Here is an 18,419-nt window from a genome sequence, read left to right as displayed (position 1 = left end):
TAAAGGATATCGGCGCTGCCCTCCTTCACACTAAACCATTATTCCTTTGTTTCATTGACTCATTCTTCTTCTTCTTCTTCCTCTGTTCATGTGTGTGTTTGATTTTGATGTCATCTAGTTTGGTTTCGCGTTTTCTCCATTGCGTTGACTTGACAAGTAAATAATTTGTATAGCCGCAAATCACATTATCAAACGCAAAATACATACCCCCTATAATAATAATTCAAATCGATATCAGCAACATTATTTGAAAATGCCAATGGGAAAACAAATTGGTGTGCTGGTGTTAGGCATATATGCTATGAATCACAATAAAAAATGGAGAAATGATCGTTAAAACAAATAATAGGAGATTAGGAGGAAAGAGATGGAGCAAACACTCCTCAATTTCATCTATATATCTTCGATATATACAAAAAATCAATTAAGGCCAAAAGACTAATTCGTCGTCACTCGACTAACCCAAATTGGTTACATAACAACTGATTTAATAATTAATTTCTAATATACATACATTATTTTTGTAATTACATTTGTTAGATACAGAGACTAAACTGGAGAAAAGATTTGTGTATTATTGAGTATATTCAAGTTGTTTGAAATGATACAATATAAAAAGGTATTTATAAGTATTAAGAGAATCGTAATAATAAAGATCTAATATTTTATAATAAATATTCAGATATACTAAATAATTCTAATGAATGCTAATTGATCATAATATATTCTAACAACATTGTACTTACTTTCTGAATTTTACAATCTCAGCTTATTCCTTTTTTTTTTTTTAAGAAAAGAATAACTTCATGGGAAAAAGTTATTTGACTTGGTCGTATATCATCTTTTATTATTATTATTATTATTTTGTCACAAATCATATTTAGGTTTCCTTCTTTACTTTATAGTGAGATATGAATATGGTTTAGTCTTGTGAAAATTTTGCATGAATCCACGCCCATTTGTGTTGGAGTTTGCAGTGATCAAACTAGAGTAACTAGGAAAATTTCCAAAACACACTTTTAAAAGCCAAGAACAAAATCACAAAACTTTTAGTCTACCCAACCAGAAAAAAGATCACGTCTCATTTTTATGAAGTAGAAGACTTGGACCTCCATTTAAGGGTTATGTAGCTTACCATGAATGCTATCTGTTCAAAACATGTTAGGCCCATTAATAGTTTTGCCCCATAACCAAAAACAAGAAGCAAAACGGTTCCAAATGTCTGAGTGAAGAGTGTAACAGTAGCATATTCTTCAATCCAGCTAGCAAATACTCGAATAGTAAACCACATTATGAAAATCACTGGTCACGAAAATCATAAGGAACTAAAAGAAAATGTAGCCTTACATTTCAAGTTTCAATATCAGTGGTAATGGAGATGGCAAAGAAGTAAAGAAATGCATTTGATATATCTTCCTGTGTGAAGATTAGTAGTACAACAGAAACAATCCCAATCCTAGCTTGTAAATTGTTACATCCCAAATGAAACCAATCTATTTATCAACAATTTCCATAATTTAAATGAAGCCAATCAATCCGGAATGGCCAATTTTCAATCAGATGTGATGAAATGAATTAAAAAGATCTAATACATTCGGAACTTTTCCTTCGTTTTCTCGAACACCTCTTCCGCGATCATGGCCTCGTTGCCATCAGCTCTTTTGATCTCCAGCTGTGCTTTCTGATAGAATCCGGTACCTCGCAATGCATCTGCGATAAAGTCATCAAACCCAATAGCGATTGCTGCTTCGGCCTTCGCTCCATAAACCAACCTCTGCTTGGAAAAAGAATACTACATTAGGATCTAAACAAGATAGGACTGCATATAGAAAAGAAGAAAAAAAAGAGGAAAAGCATGTCACGCCAAGTTGCCAACCTTAATTCGAGAAAGGTGGATTGCACCGAAGCACATGGGGCAAGGTTCACAAGAAGCATATATTTCACAATCTGACAGTTCTATCTTCTTAAGCTTCTTACAAGCCTGTAAAATGAAAGCAATGCACTAATCAATTCAACTGAAAGCAAAAGCATTTATCAATTTTTATGTTGACATTAATTACAAAAAAAAATTTGCCACATCTAAACCATTGAAAGAAAGATGTACACAGACTAATCAAACCAGATTTTAGTCTCTTTTCTCAACATGTAAAAGGTTATCAAGTATCAACTATCCATTCCGATATCTTGAGTGAGATGGCAGGTATTGAATTTCTGTCTAGTGTCTACTCATTAACCTATTGTTCAACGGAACAAAACTACAAACATTTTTCTATATACCGAAGAACTAAGAATTTTTCCAAACCAAAGTGCAACAACATGTAAATTGTGGAAAGAATGCCGCGTTCTCGACAATGTTGCAGCACATTCATCAGTGTCATCGTTTACGTACTAAAATTCAAATAGAGATCTAGGCATCTAGCTACTTTGTATTTGCTGAAAACATTGGATAATGGTGCCAACGCCAGATAACCATTGTGTTAGATATGTTTAGCAAATTATGCAATTTTCATACTGTATGAGGAAATCATTTGGATTTAATCTTACCTCCCTTATTGCTGTAACTTCTGCATGTGCGGTAGGGTCCGTATGACTAAGAACCATGTTGTGACAACTAGCTACTACTTCATCATTGCAAACTATAACAGCACCAAAAGGACCTCCATGTCCAGAATCTACTCCTTTGTATGCTTCTTCAACTGCTTTTCTTAGAAATTTATGGTCCCTATCCTGCACAGCTAATTAACCGAAAGCAACGAACAAAACATTCAAATCAATGCCTTTTCTTTTCCAAAATCAAACCCCACATGTATGTAGCTTTTGAAACAATGGACATATAATTTGATTACTCAAGCCAAATAAGTACTCCCTCCATCTCAAACTATCAATTAATTTAGAAATTTGATACATTCAAAACTCAAGTGTAAGAAATCTTAATATAAATTGTATCAATATATATTCAATTACCAATGTATCAAATTCACAAAGTGACTATTATAGATCATAAATTCAAGTTTATAAACGGTTACCGAATGAAATGAAAAACACATTACAAATAGAGATGATAGATAGGACCTAATTGTCTCAATGAATCAAGAAGTCAACCCTGTACATTAAGATAGCTGAACTGTGAAGAAGCATTACCTTCTTGGTGACCAGCAAATGCAGAAGCTACTGAAACAGTTCCATCCTTAGTTTCTACAACTGAAACAATCAAGAACACAAACACAAATTAACAGAAAGCAAAACCATTCCTCTGCAAGTTCCTATTTTTTATAATAACTCTATTATATACTTTAATCGATCACATCCAAATACAATAAGGGGTCCACAGTTTGCAAATAAGACAAACAAAACAAACAATTGGCAATAATGCTCTACAGAACAATACAAAGAAAAAGCAACGAACTTTTTCCATGTTCATCAGACCCAGTACTTTAAAATTACAGGATCATACAAACCGATGAAAAGGGTAACCGTGGAAAAATCCAGAATCACAGAATTGCCCAGAAAAATTGAAACTTGAAATCAGGGAAGCTCAAGAAATTGTGCTTGGAATAAAATCAGGAACCAGAAATGGGAGTTAAAGCGAGAATAATACCGTTAACTTCCTCCATGACCGCGTGGATGTAATCAAGGAAGAAAAGAAAGGGCTTTCGGAGAAAAAAAAAAGGAGGAAAACAGAGAACGAAGATGTAAATTGAAAAATGAAAAGTTGTGATTGGTGAAAGATAACACGGTCCACGAAAACACACTGAATATGATCCTTCCGTAAATATATAGACAACAGGGAAACCCCAATTTCTGATTAAAAAAACCACAAATTGTTTCGAAATTAATTTAGTCAGACAGCAATTACTCTTAAATCTGTAATCAATCATTTTTTTAAGTTACAAGTGGGTTTAATTGTTTAAATTTAATCCCCGGATTAATTTTTCAGTATACATATAAGAACGTTTATATTCAAAATTTGTCATGAACAAAAAAGTTTTGTACATATTAGTAAAAACAATTATTTATTTAAATTTATCATTTAAAAAAATTAAACGTATCAATTCGATTAGATAATTTTGTAAATTTTTTTGTACTATTACTATAATATATTTAATATAAAGATTTATGTTTCTAGATTAAGGATTTTATTAATTTTTCAAACATAAAAGAAGATACCTATTTTAAAATTGAAAAATTAAATTTCACATTAACCATATATATATATTTTTTTGTTGACTCACATTAACCATATATGCTAATAAGTAAATCTATTATAAACTAATAAAATTATTTTTCATGGAAGTATTCTCAATATTGAGTATGAAGACCTCCATTTTATTTTTTAGTTATGGAAAATATGGACATCGAAGTGATTAATACAGTGAAATTACTGTGAGCGTGGAGACTCATCCGACGACTGGAGTTGCAGCTATGATGATTGGCGAAGGTGAGATACAATAAGAGCACCATTTCTAGAGCTCTTGCTAATCAAGGGAAGCTCGAGAATCAAGAGGATAAATGCGCTAATCAGGATCTTCTTGATTTTGGTCCATAGATGATGGTAAGGTGACCAATAAGAAAGAAAAATAAAAGATATAATACAGACAATAAAAACATAGCTACCCCAAAATATTCTCATAATAATGGATAAAGAAATAAGGGAACAAAGAATCAGGACTTCAAAGGAGGATCCCGTTTTAATGTGTTGATAGAAGAAGGTGCAGATACTATGTAGGGAATTTCTCAACGAAAGGCAGCCCTCTAATGGTCCCATGCAATCTGCTCCATGCCGAACCGCTGTACCGCCGGTTGTGATCGGAAGGGGAAACAGAGAGCATGAGAGGAGAAAGCTAAGGGAGAAGAGAGAGATCGGAAGGGAGAAAGCTAAGGGCCACCGTCGCTGTTCCTCGCCGTCGCCACCGCCGCTCCTGCTTCTCGTCGTTCAGTCCTCGCCGCTCGCACTGCTACTCGCGTTCTTGCCGCTGCTCCATGACCCTCACCGCCCACCGCTGAACTGGATTTTTTATAAAATTTGTTGTGGAATATCTGAATTTTTTGCTTGGTGATTTTGAATTTGTTGTGGAATATCTGAAATTGTTATGGATTTTGTTATGAATTTGTTGTGGAATATCTGAATGTCATGCTCTGTTAATGAATCTCTTCTTTTGATTTGGCTTGAATTTGGAATATTGTTGCTGCTGAATTTGTTGATTATTGTTCAAAGTGCATGTTGCTTGAATTTCTTTAAATATTTTGGTTTGTTTTTCACAATCTAAAGAATATGAAGAAGATGAAGAAGCAGAGCATAATCTGAAGAATATGAAGAAGCAGAGCAAGAATAAAAGAGGAAGAATTTTAGTTTTGAATTTTGTTGATGGTTCTGAGTTTTGATTGTTCTAATTTTTTAAGTTCTGATTTTTCGAGTTCTGATTTTCTGAGTTCTGAGTTTTGATTTTCTGAGGTGGGGGTGGTCGTAGGTTCTGGTGTTGATGATGATGGTGGTGACTGGTGGTGGTGGGTTTTGTTTTGAGTTTTGTTATTCTTTTGATGATGATGAATTGATGATGACCATGATGATAATGGTGGTGGTGGTGGTGGTAGGTTCTTGTTCAGCTTGGACTTCTGGTTGATTTTGGGAGAAGTTCTGATGATAATGATGATGACTATGATGATACTGGTGGTGGTGGTGGTGGGTTCTAGTTTGGCGTAGGCTTCTGTTCTACTTCTGTTGAGTTTGGTTGATTTTGGGGTGAAGGGTATTTTCGTCCGAAGGACGATTTTAAAACAAACTGAAATCTTGGGGACCATTTTGTAGCGAAAAAATGAAATCGATTTTCGGCCTCTACGTTGGGGACCAAAATCATACTTAACCCTATTATCATCACTCAGGAGGTTATTCACTCTATGTGAAATAAAAAAGGGGTTAAAGAATAGATGGCTATCAAGATCGATCTAGAAAAAGTGTATGATAGATTGAATAGATTTTTATCAAGAACACCCTCGAGGACATTAGCATTCCCTTTTGCATCACTAATCTCATCTGTACGTGTATTTCCTCAGCCAAGATGAATGTGCTTTAGAATGGGGAGGCTTTGTATGAATTTACTTCGTCAAGGAGAATTCGTCAAGGAGATCATATTTCTTTGTATATCTTTGTCTTATGGATGGTGCGTCTCACTCAGCTTATCTCGGAAGTGGTCAGTCTTGGGTACTGAAAACCTATCAGACTCAATAAAGGTGGCCTCGATATCTCTCATCCTACTTCACAAACGATTTGATACTCTTTGTTAAAGCCAGTTTGGAGCATGCTCAGATTATTGAAAGAGTTCTTGGAGCTTTTTTGTGTAGTTCGAGTAAAAAAGTCAACAATGAGAAAACTAGAGTCTTCTTCTCTAATAATGTGGGGTATCATATGAGAGAGAAAATTAGCGAAGTCTTATAGTTCTAGAGAACAAATGATCTTGGACAGTACCTAGGAGTTCTTCTTCTTCACTATAGGTTCAAGCAGAGCACTAATAACAGAATTATATGTGTTTCGAGGGTTACCTGAAACTATAGGTCAATATCGAACGAGATCTTCTGCGCTGGTCGGAACAGTTGTATCCGATTTGTTGAGCTTGATGGTGATACCGATTCTTTCGTCCCCGGAGGGTGGGGGTACCTGCAAGGGACTCCGATGCTTAAGTTAGCAAGTGTATTAAGCAGGTATTGAGTAGAATCAGAGTATGAGTTATACCTGGGTGCTCCAGTGTATTTATACAATTTATAATGGTATGGAGTGACCTTTCTGGAGATAAGATAGTTATCTTATCTTATCTTATCTTATCTTTGAGTGAGGTCATCATATCTTCAAGGGAACCGCCATTATCTCTATAGCTTGGACTGCCTTAGGATTTGGGTCGTGTTCCTCTGTTGGGCCCTTTTTGGGCTCTTCCTGGTGATTGGGCCGAGCTCTTTGAGAAGAAGTCGGATTGTCCTGACTTGAAGAGGTCGGTCGCTTTGTCTGTAGAACATCCCGGGTCGGACACCTTGACCCAGGGTATGAACAGTGCCCCTGCTCGAGCTCGACTTTTGCTTAGAGGTCGAGTTTTAGTTTTAGGACTTCGAATTTCTTGGGTGAAGCCAAACTCGAGCATTTTGTCGATCTTGTCTTCGTAGAGTTCCTTTTTGAATGCGGAGCGTTTCTGTTTCGTTTCTTCTGAAAGCGCGCGCTTTTGCATTTAGTGTTTTTGCCTTGGGAATGCGCGAGGGTTTTTAATGCCCCCATTAATTGGTTTTCAATGCCCCGTTTCTTTTGCTTCTTTTTTATTTTGAACTTTACACACAGAAACGGTTTTTTCTTCTCTTTGTAACTTCCCCTTTTCTTTCTCACTTCTGTTGCTATCTTCTGCCCCTTCACGTTTTTTCTTTGTGACATTGCTTTGACGGTCGTAGGTGTTCTTCTTGCTTTTGACGGCAACTCTTGATCTCTTTCGTCTTCACTCTCCGCACGCTTCTCCTTTTTTCAGGTTGGTTTGTCTTCTCTTTTTTGCTTGCTGTTCTGCTGTGTCGTGTTTGGTTTTGAAACTTTGATTTTGACTGAGTGCCTGTTGGGAAGCTTGGATTTTTACCGCGCCTTGTTTTGTTACTGTGATGCATGCTTCCATTTTTGTCTTTTCGTATGCTTCTGAGTGTATCTCCCTGGTTTGGCTCTTTAGGATTTTGTCTGCTATTTTGCTAATTTCTGAACTGTTATAGCCTTTTTTCTTTTGGCGGTTCGTATGATCTTCTTTGCGTTTGTTTTTCTTAGGAAGGGTTTCCGTTGAGACGCTGGCCTTGTAGATTTTCCTGAAAGTTTTATTCCCCGATTGCCTCCAAAGGATGCCCCTGGACCTTGGGTTGTGTTCAGGGGTTTTCCTTTTTATCTGTTATACTGTCGCTGGGTTGTGCTGTTCGAGTTGTTTTGATTTGATCTGGGATGTTTTTACCTTTTTCACTAATCCAATCTTTTTCTTATTTGTAGGACTAGTTGGCCATGTCTTCCCGAAAAAATATTGTCGAGGCATCTCCTGTGGTTCCTGAAGGGATGTCCGATTGGCTGGACTCTCTTGTCTTGCTGTGTGTTTCTTTAGCTGATTCTAAGTTTTGTGTGACGCTTAGAATGCATCATCGTGTCTATAGCAATGAGGATCAGGAGAGCAATTACGAGTTAGTAGCACCTAATTCTGGTGATAGAGTTTGCTTCCCGGTCCTGACCCAGGGGGAGCGTCCATTCTTCTATGCTTATGATTTCTTTTTTGTCCAAATGAATATCACCTTTCCTTTTACCTATTTTGAAACTGACCTACTGTGGTCTTGTAACGTAGCCCCTTTGCAGCTCCATCCGAATCCGTGGGATTTCATCAAGATTTTTCAGCTTGTTTGTTAAGAATTTGGTGTTACACCTTCTCAAACTCTTTTTCTGTATCTTTTTGTGTTGACCAAGCCTGGGACTACCAAGAAGAAGGCTTCTTGGATTTCTTTTAGGTCTGCCCAGGGGCACAAGGTTTTTTCCATGTATGACGAATCTTTCCGGGATTTTAAGAACTACTTCTTTAAGGTCCGGGCTGTTGAAGGAGCCCGACCTTTCTTTCTGGACGAAAATAATGAGCCCTGCTTTCCCTTAGAGTGGCAGAGGAACGTAGTGGTATCCCGATATACTTGGGAGATGTTGAGCGAGGTCGAGCAGGCCTTTGTGAATGTTTTGGAGGATATTTGGGGGGAACCTCCTCATTTGGATACTAAAAAATCTTTGGGAGACCCGTCCCTCATTCGAACTGCTTTGGGTACTGCCTTGATATATTTTGTTTCTTGTTTTCTTCCTACTTTTCTCCCAGTGTGATAAATTGCTGTTTTTCATTTTTCAGAGATGGCCAAGAATAATGATACGATGAAGGCTTTCAAGAAGGCGAGGAAAGCTACTGCAGCTCAAAACTTCTCGGCCCGGGCCGATGGGGAGGGAACTTCCCAAGCTCATTCGAAGCCACCCGTGCCGAGCTCTCCTGGCCCGAGGAGAATGATCCCTACACCTCGGGTCCGCTTAGTGGATCCCCCTCAATCTTCTACTGTTGCTGTGGTTTCTTCTTCAGCCGCCCCTCCTCCAAAAAGACCTCTAACTGTTGAACCTTTCAATCTAGATGCCCCGGATTTTGATCCTATTGGTTTTGTGGACCAGCAGATCGCTCCCTATAGTGCTCTTTCAATGGATGATGTTTCTCTCCTTCATCACTTGGATTTTATAACTCGGAGTAGCGTTAAGATGGCTCATGTGGGAGCTGCTTTGTATCGCACTGCCCAAAATCTGCCTCTACATGCTACCAAAGCTTTTATGGAGGAAGCTAAGCAAGAATTTGATCAGATGAAGGGTCTAAAGGAGGAGTTTGAAGCGGAGGTGACTAAACTGAAGAAGGAGCTGGAGGGGGAGAAGGCCAGCTCTCTTGCCCTGGCGGCCTCTGTGCGATTGGCTGAAGATGTGGCTTTGAAGCACAAAAAAAGCTACGTCACGTCCTATCGAGAAGTGATGCGTCTTCGGGAGGAGCTCGAGTCAGTCCAGGTTGATTATTCCGAGCTCCAGGGTCATCTTATGGGCAGCGTAATTGCTGCGTATGAGAACCTGAGGGAGCAGGTTCAGGTTATCACTCCGGGAGCTGATCTTGCTCTCTTTAGTTTGGATAATGTTGTGAAGGATGGCAAGATTGTTCCCGAGAACCCTGATGATGATGACGATGTTAAACCCCCCTCTGAGCCTACTGCTAAAGCTTCTGTCGTGTCGGCTTCTTCAGCTCCTGCTTGTTCTATGGCCGATCCTGAATGCCAGATTTTGAATCGGAATGACGGGACAGTGGACGCAGTGCCTCTCCAGACTCGCCCTCCTTCACCATGTGCTGATCCTGCCGAGAAGCCCTCGGGTGCTTGATTTGACTTCTGTAACTATCTTGTGTAGATAGCCTAGTTTGTGGGCGTTTAAACTCTATTTTTTGCCACCTTTTTAGTTGTAGGTTTTAGCAACTTTACTTTGGTAAACAAAATAGCTTTCTGGCTTTGTGGGCTGCATTTGTCAGCCTCTGATGCTGGCTTATTTTTATGACTTATATCATATCTGTTTGCGCTTATCTTGGTGTTTCGTAGTCTTTTGAGAGTGTCAGCCTGACTCCTTTGCTTGACGCCACTTTCAACAGTGTTTTCTTACCGAGTTTGCCGATTTCCTCAATTTGGGTTTTGCCCATGTTGTTTGTATGTAGCTTTTCCTTTTAAGATATCGTTTAGGAGTAGCTTTATTGTGTTGGATCCTGTCGAGCTACTTGGTAATCCTCTTTCTTGGACCTGGTTCAGGTCTTTTTCAGGGATTACCTTTTGTAACTTTGTAGCTTTATATTTTTGGGCCGACTTTCACCACGTCGGGCCCTGTCGAGTTACTTAGTAATCCTCTTTCTTGGACTTTGTTCAGGTCTCTTTCAGGGATTACCTTTGTAACTTTTGTAGCTTTATATTTTTGGGCCGACTTTCACCACGTCAGGCCTTGTCGAGTTACTTGGTAATCCTCTTTCTTGGACTTTGTTCAGGTCTCTTTCAGGGATTACCTTTGTAACTTATCTTTCTGGGCCGACTTCGTCACGTCGGGCCCTGTCGAGTTACTTGATAATCCTCTTTTTTGGACCTTGTTTAGGTCTCTTTCACGGATTATCTTTGTAACTTTATCTTTCTGGGCCGACTTCGTCACATCGGGCCCTGTCGAGTTACTTGATAATCCTCTTTTTTGGACCTTGTTTAGGTCTCTTTCAGGGATTATCTTTGTAACTTTATCTTTCTGGGCCGACTTCGTCACGTCGGGCCCTGTCGAGTTACTTGATAATCCTCTTTTTTGGACCTTTTGTTTAGGTCTCTTTCAGGGATTATCTTTGTAACTTTTTGTAGGAGTCCGACTTCATCATGTCGGGCTCTTTCAAGTTATAGTAATCCTCTTTTATAGGGTTGGCCAGACCTCTTTCCAGGGCTTTACTTATAACTTGGGTTGTTGTGGCTGATACGACTTTTTGTGTCGGCCAGTATTTAAGTTATTTTATAGCAATCCATTTTATTAGGACCTCGTCAGGTCCTTTCTATGGATCACTTTCTATAACTTCTTGCATTATTCTATTTTCATCTCTGCCGATTTTGTAGAATTTGGGTTTTAACCCTCATTTTTATCGTGATCGCACAGTGAATTTGGTTTTCACTTTCTGTCGATCTGTAGCTTTATAATTGGACGATGAATGTTTTCAGAATAATATGACTTGAGCGTTTGTAGAGAATCTGAACAAATTTTATTAAAAAAGAATGCAAATATACATGATGAGTTAATTTCCTAAGTCGGGTGATTTGTAGGTCTTGGCTGGGCGCCTCATTAAAAAACCTTTTTTAGGAAAAAGAATGCGCTTTGTCCTAGATCTTTTATCATCCCTAGCTATAGTACCTTCTTAGGTTGCAGGCGTGCCATGACCTAGGAAGCTCTCGCCCGTCGAGTTCGAAAAGCCTGTAGTAGCCCTTTCCCAGCACTTCTATGACTCGGAAGGGTCCTTTCCAGTTTGCTGCCAGCTTTCCTTCTCCAGGTCGAGTTGTTCCTATGTCGTTTCGAATTAGGATGAGGTCGTTTTCAGCAAAGGCCCACTGTATTACTTTTCGGTTGTATCTAGAGGTCATTCATCATTTTAGCGCCTACTCTCTTATCTGAGCTCTTTCTCGGATTTTCGGAAGTAAGTCGAGCTCTTCCCTTTGAAGTTGGAAATTGGCTTTCTCACTACAGGGATCACTCTGGGTGACCCTTCTTCGACCTCTACTAGGATCATCGCCTCCATTCCATATGCTAATCGGAAGGGTGATTCCTTTGTAGTGGAATGTGGCGTCGTTCGATATGCCCATAAAACCTGTGGGAGTTCCTCGGCCCAGGCTCCCTTTGCATCCTATAATCTCCGTTTTAACCCTGCTAATATGACTTTGTTAGCAGCTTCAGCTTGTCCATTGGCTTGAGGGTGTTCAACAGAGGTGAATTGTTGTTTTATATTCAGGTCGGCCGCTAGTTTTCTGAAGCCTGCGTCTGTGAACTGGGTACCATTGTCTGTAGTGATGGAGTATGGAACTCCGAACCTTGTGATGATATTTCTATATAGGAATTTTTGACTTTTTTGAGCTGTGGCGTTGGCTAGGGGTTCTGCCTCGATCCATTTTGTGAAGTAGTCTATTCCTACTATAAGGAATTTGACTTGTCCTGATCCTTGAGGAAAATGTCCGAGGAGATTGAGCCCCCATTTTGCGAATGGCCAAGGAGAGGTTATGCTGATAAGTTCTTCTGGCGGGACAGTGTGAAAGTTGGCATGTTTCTGCCATGGTGAACATGTCCTTACAAATTCTGTGGCTTCTTTTTGTAGAGTTGGCCAATAAAATCCTTCCCGAAGTACTTTTTTGGCGAGTGCCTGCGCTCCGAGGTGATTGCCACAAATGCCACTGTGTACTTCTTCTAGGACATCTTTAGTGTTGGAAGTCGGCATGCATTTTAGCAATGGTATTGAAATCCATCTTTTGTATAAAGTATTATTTATGATGGTGTAGTATTGTGCTTTCCGTTTTAACCTCTTTGCCTCTTTCTCATCTGTAGGGAGGGCTTCTGTTGTGAGGTAATTAATTATGGGGTCATCCATCCCTGATCGCGACCTGTTATGGCTAAGACTTTTTCTTCTTCTGAGATTGATGGATTATGTAGAATTTCTTGGATAAGGCTTCTATTGTTGCCTCCTAGTTTGGTGCTGGCTAGTTTTGAGAGTGCATCGGCCCGGGCATTCTGTTCTCGGGGTATGTGTTGAATCTTATACTCTCCGAGTTGTCCGAGCTGTTTCCTGGTTTTGTCCAAGTACTTTTTCATAGTGGGATCTTTGGCTTGGTAGCTTCCTGTTATTTGTGAAGTGACTACCTGTGAGTCGCTAAAGACGATAAGTTTTTGAGCTCCAACCTCCCTAGCCAGCTTTAAACCAGCTAGTAGTGCCTCATATTCTGCTTGATTGTTTGAGGCAGGAAACCCAAATTTGAGGGAGAGTTTGATTTGGGTTCCCTGTTTGCTCTCAATATTTACGCCCGCACCACTTCCTATTTTATTTGAGGAACCATCCACATATAGATTCCATTCTGTGGGAATTTCCAATGTGTCCGTGAATTCCGCAATAAAGTCGGCCAGATATTGGGATTTGATGGCCGTCCGAGCTTCATATTGAAAGTCGAATTTAGACAACTCGACTGCCCATTGCAAGATTCTGCCTGCCAAGTCTATTTTCTGTAATATTCCTTTTATGGGCTGGTTGGTCCGAACTTTAATGGTGTGAGACTGGAAATATGGGCGAAGTCGTCGAGATGTTATTATGAGAGCGTAAGCGAACTTTTCTATTTTCTGGTAGTTTAGCTCGGATCCTTGTAATGCTTTGCTGATAAAGTATATGGGTTGTTGCCCGCTGTTGTCTTCTCGGACCAGTGCTGAGGCTATTGCCCAATTTTTCACCGCGAGTTACAATATGAGTGGTTCTCCTTCCTGTGGCCGACTTAGTATAGGTGGCCGTCCCAGGAATTTTTTGAAGTCTTGGAAGGCTTGCTCGCATTCTGCTGTCCATTCAAACTCTTTTCCCTTCCTTAGAGTGGCGTAGAAGGGGAGAGATTTTATTGCTGACCCGGCCAGGAATCTGGACAAGGCTGCCAACCTCCCGTTGAGTTGTTGTACCTCTTTGACACAAGTTAGACTTTTTATGTTGAGTACGGCTCTGCACTTGTCCGGATTTGCCTCGATTCCTCTCTGTGTGATCATAAAACCCAAGAATTTACCAGCTTCTACTGCGAAAGTACATTTTGCGGGATTGAGTCGCATGCCGTGTCGTCTTATAGTGTTGAATACTTGTGTTAGGTCGGATAATAACATCTCTTCAGTTTGCGTCTTTACTAACATGTCGTCCACGTAGACCTCCATGATCTTTCCGATGTGATCCGAAAAAACTTTGTTCATTAATCTTTGGTAAGTGGCTCCCGCGTTTTTAAGACCGAAGGGGATAACAATGTAGCAGTAACTTGCCTTTGAGGTTAAGAATGAGGTTTTTTCTTGGTCGGGTGGGTACATTGGGATTTGGTTATATCCCGAGTATGCGTCCATGAAGGAGAGGTATTTATATCCGGAGGAGGCATCTACCAGAGCGTCGATGTTTGGGAGCGGATAAGAATCTTTCAGGCAGGCTTTGTTGAGATCGGTATAGTCAGTGCACATTCTCCACTTCCCGTTTGACTTTTTGACCAATACGACATTAGCAAGCCATAGCGGGTATTTGACTTCTCTTATGAAACCTGCCTCCAGTAGAGCTCGTACCTGTTCTTCCACAGCTTGAGAGCGTTATGGTCCTAGCTTTCTACACCTTTGTTGTACCGGCCGAGATCCTGGATAGACTGCTAGCTTGTGGCACATTAGTTTAGGATCTATGCCTGGCATGTCTGCGGCCTTCCATGCAAAGAGGTCGGCGTTGTCTCGTAGAAATTGTATGAGTGATTCTTTTATGTCTCCTTTTAGGAGTGTGCCGATATTGGTTGTTTGGTCCGGGGTATCCTCGATCTGGATTTTCTCTATTTCTCCTTCAGGTTGTGGGCGGAGCTCTTCCCGCTTCTGAACTCCATCGAGCTCAATTGTGTGGAATTCTTCTCCTTTGCCTCTGAGGTTTAGACTTTCGTTGTAACAGCGGTGCGCCATCTTCTGATCTGCCTTTATCGTGGCTATTCCTCCTATAGTTGGGAACTTCATGCATAAATGTGAAGTCGAGACTATTGCGCCGAGCTGATTTAACGTTGTCCGACCTATTAGGGCATTGTAAGTGGAACTTACGTCGACTACGATGTAATCTATTTTGAGTGTTCTTGACTGACTTCCTTTTCCAAAAGTTGTGTGGAGCGAGATGTATCCCATCGGTTGAACTGGGGTATCTCCTAGCCCGAACAGGCTATCCGGATATGCTCTGAGTTCTTTTTCTTCCAAGCCGAGTTTGTCAAAAACAGTTTTGAATAAGATATCGGCAGAGCTTCCCTGGTCTATCAACGTGCGGTGAAGATTTGCGTTTGCCAGTATAATAGTGATGACAATGGGATCGTCATGCCCTGATGCGACGCCGGATGCGTCTTCCTTGGTAAAAGTGATCGTCGGGATGTCGGGTGCTTCCTCCTTTTCTGCGACGTGATATACATCTTTGAGATGTCTTTTGCGAGATGATTTGCAGATTTCTCCCCCAGCGAATCCACCGTATATCATGTGGACATGTCTTTCTGGCGTTTGAGATGATTGCGCGGTTGGTCCGACATCTTCTGCTCTTCTTCTTTTTCTTTGTTCATCATCATGGGTGGCCAGATATCGGTCTAGCTTTCCTTCTCGTACGAGTTTTTCTATGACATTTTTTAAGTCGAAACACTCATTGGTGGAGTGCCCGCGGATTCGATGGTATTCACAATATTCAGCCCGGTTTCCTCCTCCTTTTTTGCTTTTGAGTGGTCGAGCTGGTGGTATTTTTTCTGTGTTGCAAACCTCTCTGTATACATCCACAAGAGACACCCGAAGAGGGGTGTAATTGTGGTATTTTTTATTTTTTCTCCATGTCGATCTTCTTTCTTCGAGGTTTCTCCTAACTGGGAATTTTCCTCCATGTTGATATATTTTTCTGCTCGTTCCTGCACCTCGTTCAGAGATGTGGGGTACTTTTTGATATAGATTGACTAAAAGGCCCTTCTCGCAAGCCATTAATGAGGCCCATAATAGCGGCTTCAGTTGGTAAGTTCTGTATATCCATACATGTCTTGTTGAATCTTTTCATGTAGTTACACAGGGTTTCCCGTTCTCCTTGCCTGATTCCTAATAAGCTCTGAGCATGTTTGGCTTTGTCCTTTTGGATGGAGAATCTGGCCAGGAATTTCTTAGCCATGTCGTCGAAACTTGAGATAGACCCAGGAGGGAGATTGTCGAACCATCTAATTGCTGTTTTTGTTAAAGTAGTTGGAAAGGCTTTGCAACGAACTGCATCTGAGACGCCGGTGAGATACATTCTGCTTCTAAAGTTATTGAGATGATGGCTGGGATCTGTAGTACCATCGTATAAGGTCATGTCTGGGAGTTTAAAGTCCTTTGGGATTTTTGTCTTCATGATCTCTTTGGTGAATGGATCTTGCTCCTTTTGTGCGTTATCTTTGAGAGTGGATCGGCTGGCTTTGGTCTTGACATCGGCTTCAAGTTTTAGGAGTTTGCTTTCCAATTCCTGGCATCGCCTTTTTTCTCTTTGTAGATCCTTCTCAGCCTCTCGTTGACATAGAGCATCTTCCTCAAGTTGTTTTAACCGATCTTGAAATGCATCCAGGGTTCCCTCGTTTGGGGAGTTCTTCTTATTGTTGATTTGGGGAGTATCTTTTGGTGTGGTGTCCGCGTTTTTATGCGGCGTTCTTTCTTCTAGATCTGAGGTGTGATCTTTGTCATGGTCGTCCGCCATGGTAGTGGGATGACTTTTAGGTTCCCGGCAACGGCGCCAATATTCCGATGGTTACCTGAAACTGTAGGTCGATCTCGGACAAGATCTTTTGTGCTGGTCGGAACGGTTGTATCCGATTTGTTGAGCTTGATGGTGATACTGATTCCTTCATTCCCGGAGGGTGGGGGTACCTGCAAGGGACTCCGATGCTTAAATTAGCAAGGGTATTAAGCAGGTATTAAGTAGAATCAGAGTATGAGTTATACCTGGGTGCTCCAGTGTATTTATAATGGTGTGGAGTGACCTTTCTGGAGATAAGATAGTTATTTTATCTTATCTTATCTTTGAGTGAGGTCATCTTATCTTCAAGGGAACCACCCTTATCTCTATAGGCTTGGACTACCTTAGGATTTGGGTCGTGTTCTTCTGTTGGGCCCTTTTTGGGCTCTTCCTGGTGATTGGGCCGAGCTCTCTGAGAAGAGGTCGGATTGTCCTGACCTGAAGAGGTCGGTCGCTTTGTCTGTAGAACATCTCGGGTCGGATACTTCGACCCAGGGTATGAACAATATGCAAATTAAATACAAGGCTCAACAATTGAAAAGCTACCTCACTATCTTTGGCATGAAGAAATACCTTGGTGAAATATGTCCTTTCTACTTTATCTAGTTATACTATGCAAACTGCTTATTTACACGCTTCTACTTGTAATATGATTGATGTTAAATGCAAGAATTTTCTTTGGAGTGATATGGAGTAAGCAAAAAAGATCTATTTTCTCAGTTAAAAAAATGTTAGCAAACCCAAAAATGCGGGGGGTTTGGGTACTCGGCATGCTAAGGACCTAAATCATGCTTTGTGATGAAAACTGGATGGGGGCCGATTGAAAAAAAAATACTATCTTTGGGCAAGAGTTTTAAAGTCTAAATACCGATGTGGGGGTGGATATCCTCCTTGGTGTAAGAAGAAAAATAATGCCTCTAATTTGTGGAAAGGGATTTGCAGAGCTTGGGGCGATGTCGAGAGGAATACCATCTGGAAAATAGGCGACAACTCGAGAATCAAATTTTAGGATCATCAATGGATTCCAACTTTTGAAACTCTAGAAGACCAGCATGCTACCCAGGTAAGAGATAATAGTTATTCAGAGAATTATAACGATGGTGCCGTTGTCGCCATGGAAAAATAAAGATCAGATTGTGCGGGCTTTATCCCCAGACGGAGCCTTTAGCCTGAAGTCTGCTTACTAAGCCTTTGAAAACATCCAAAATCACCCCGGACCGGGTCTTCAAGATTGCATGGAATTGGAAGGGCCCGGAGAATCCGAACGTTCCATTGGCTGGTTGCGAATGATGTTGTTTTGACCAATGCTCGTAGATTTAGAAAGCATATGACGAAAAATTCAAACTACCAGTATGCCAGTCAATAGAAGAATCCACTATTCACGTTCTTTGTGATTGCCCCTTTGCAAAACATGTTTGGAAACTTCTTACTCCTGCAAAAGTGGCAGGAAATTTCTTCAATGGAAGTATGAGAGAGTGGCTCATCTCCAACTTTACTAAAAGAATCGATCGATTGGACTTGCTATTTTGGTACGGAGGTCTCTTCTCTTCGGTGGTTTAGGAATAAATAGGTCTTTAAAGGCAAAGACACCCATCCAATTGCTGCTACGAACCACGTCAATGCATGCACAATGAAGATTCTTAATGGCATCAAAAGGAATTTTTTACCGAAGAAGCTTATGAGTATTATGGGAAATCTAAGACGTTGGCATCAACCTCAAGAGCATTGTATCAAGTTAAATGTGGATGGGTCACTTTTTTCTCAAATTAATAGTGCTTTTTGTAGCGGTATATTCAGAGATCACTTGGGGAGGTTTATTAAGCTTTCTCTTGCAACTTGGCAATTTTACCA

General features: G+C 40.4%; 1 protein-coding gene across 1 annotated transcript; it reads right to left on the bottom strand.

Annotated features, from left to right (window-relative positions):
• Positions 1-1,379: 1,379 nt before the first annotated feature.
• LOC107470361 (guanosine deaminase) lies at positions 1,380-3,762 on the bottom strand. Its single transcript, XM_016089762.3, has 5 exons — positions 3,599-3,762; positions 3,142-3,201; positions 2,545-2,735; positions 1,877-1,981; positions 1,380-1,774 (listed from the first exon to the last, which is right to left on the bottom strand). Exons 1-5 carry the CDS (start codon positions 3,612-3,614, stop codon positions 1,586-1,588), a joined length of 561 nt encoding a protein of 186 aa, XP_015945248.1. The 5' UTR covers positions 3,615-3,762; the 3' UTR covers positions 1,380-1,585.
• Positions 3,763-18,419: the final 14,657 nt, after the last annotated feature.

The sequence above is a fragment of the Arachis duranensis genome, chromosome 1 (assembly GCF_000817695.3).
Source record: "Arachis duranensis cultivar V14167 chromosome 1, aradu.V14167.gnm2.J7QH, whole genome shotgun sequence".
NCBI lineage: Eukaryota > Viridiplantae > Streptophyta > Magnoliopsida > Fabales > Fabaceae > Arachis > Arachis duranensis.
This window is presented reverse-complemented; position numbering and strand designations above follow the sequence as displayed.

Excerpts from the sequence above, each read along its gene's own strand:
- LOC107470361 (XM_016089762.3), bottom strand. Across the intron at positions 2,736-3,141 it reads ATTTGCTGGTCACCAAGAAG|CTGTGCAGGATAGGGACCAT; the intron begins GTAATGCTTCTT and ends TCGGTTAATTAG. Across the intron at positions 1,775-1,876 it reads TCCACCTTTCTCGAATTAAG|AGGTTGGTTTATGGAGCGAA; the intron begins GTTGGCAACTTG and ends TTTTCCAAGCAG.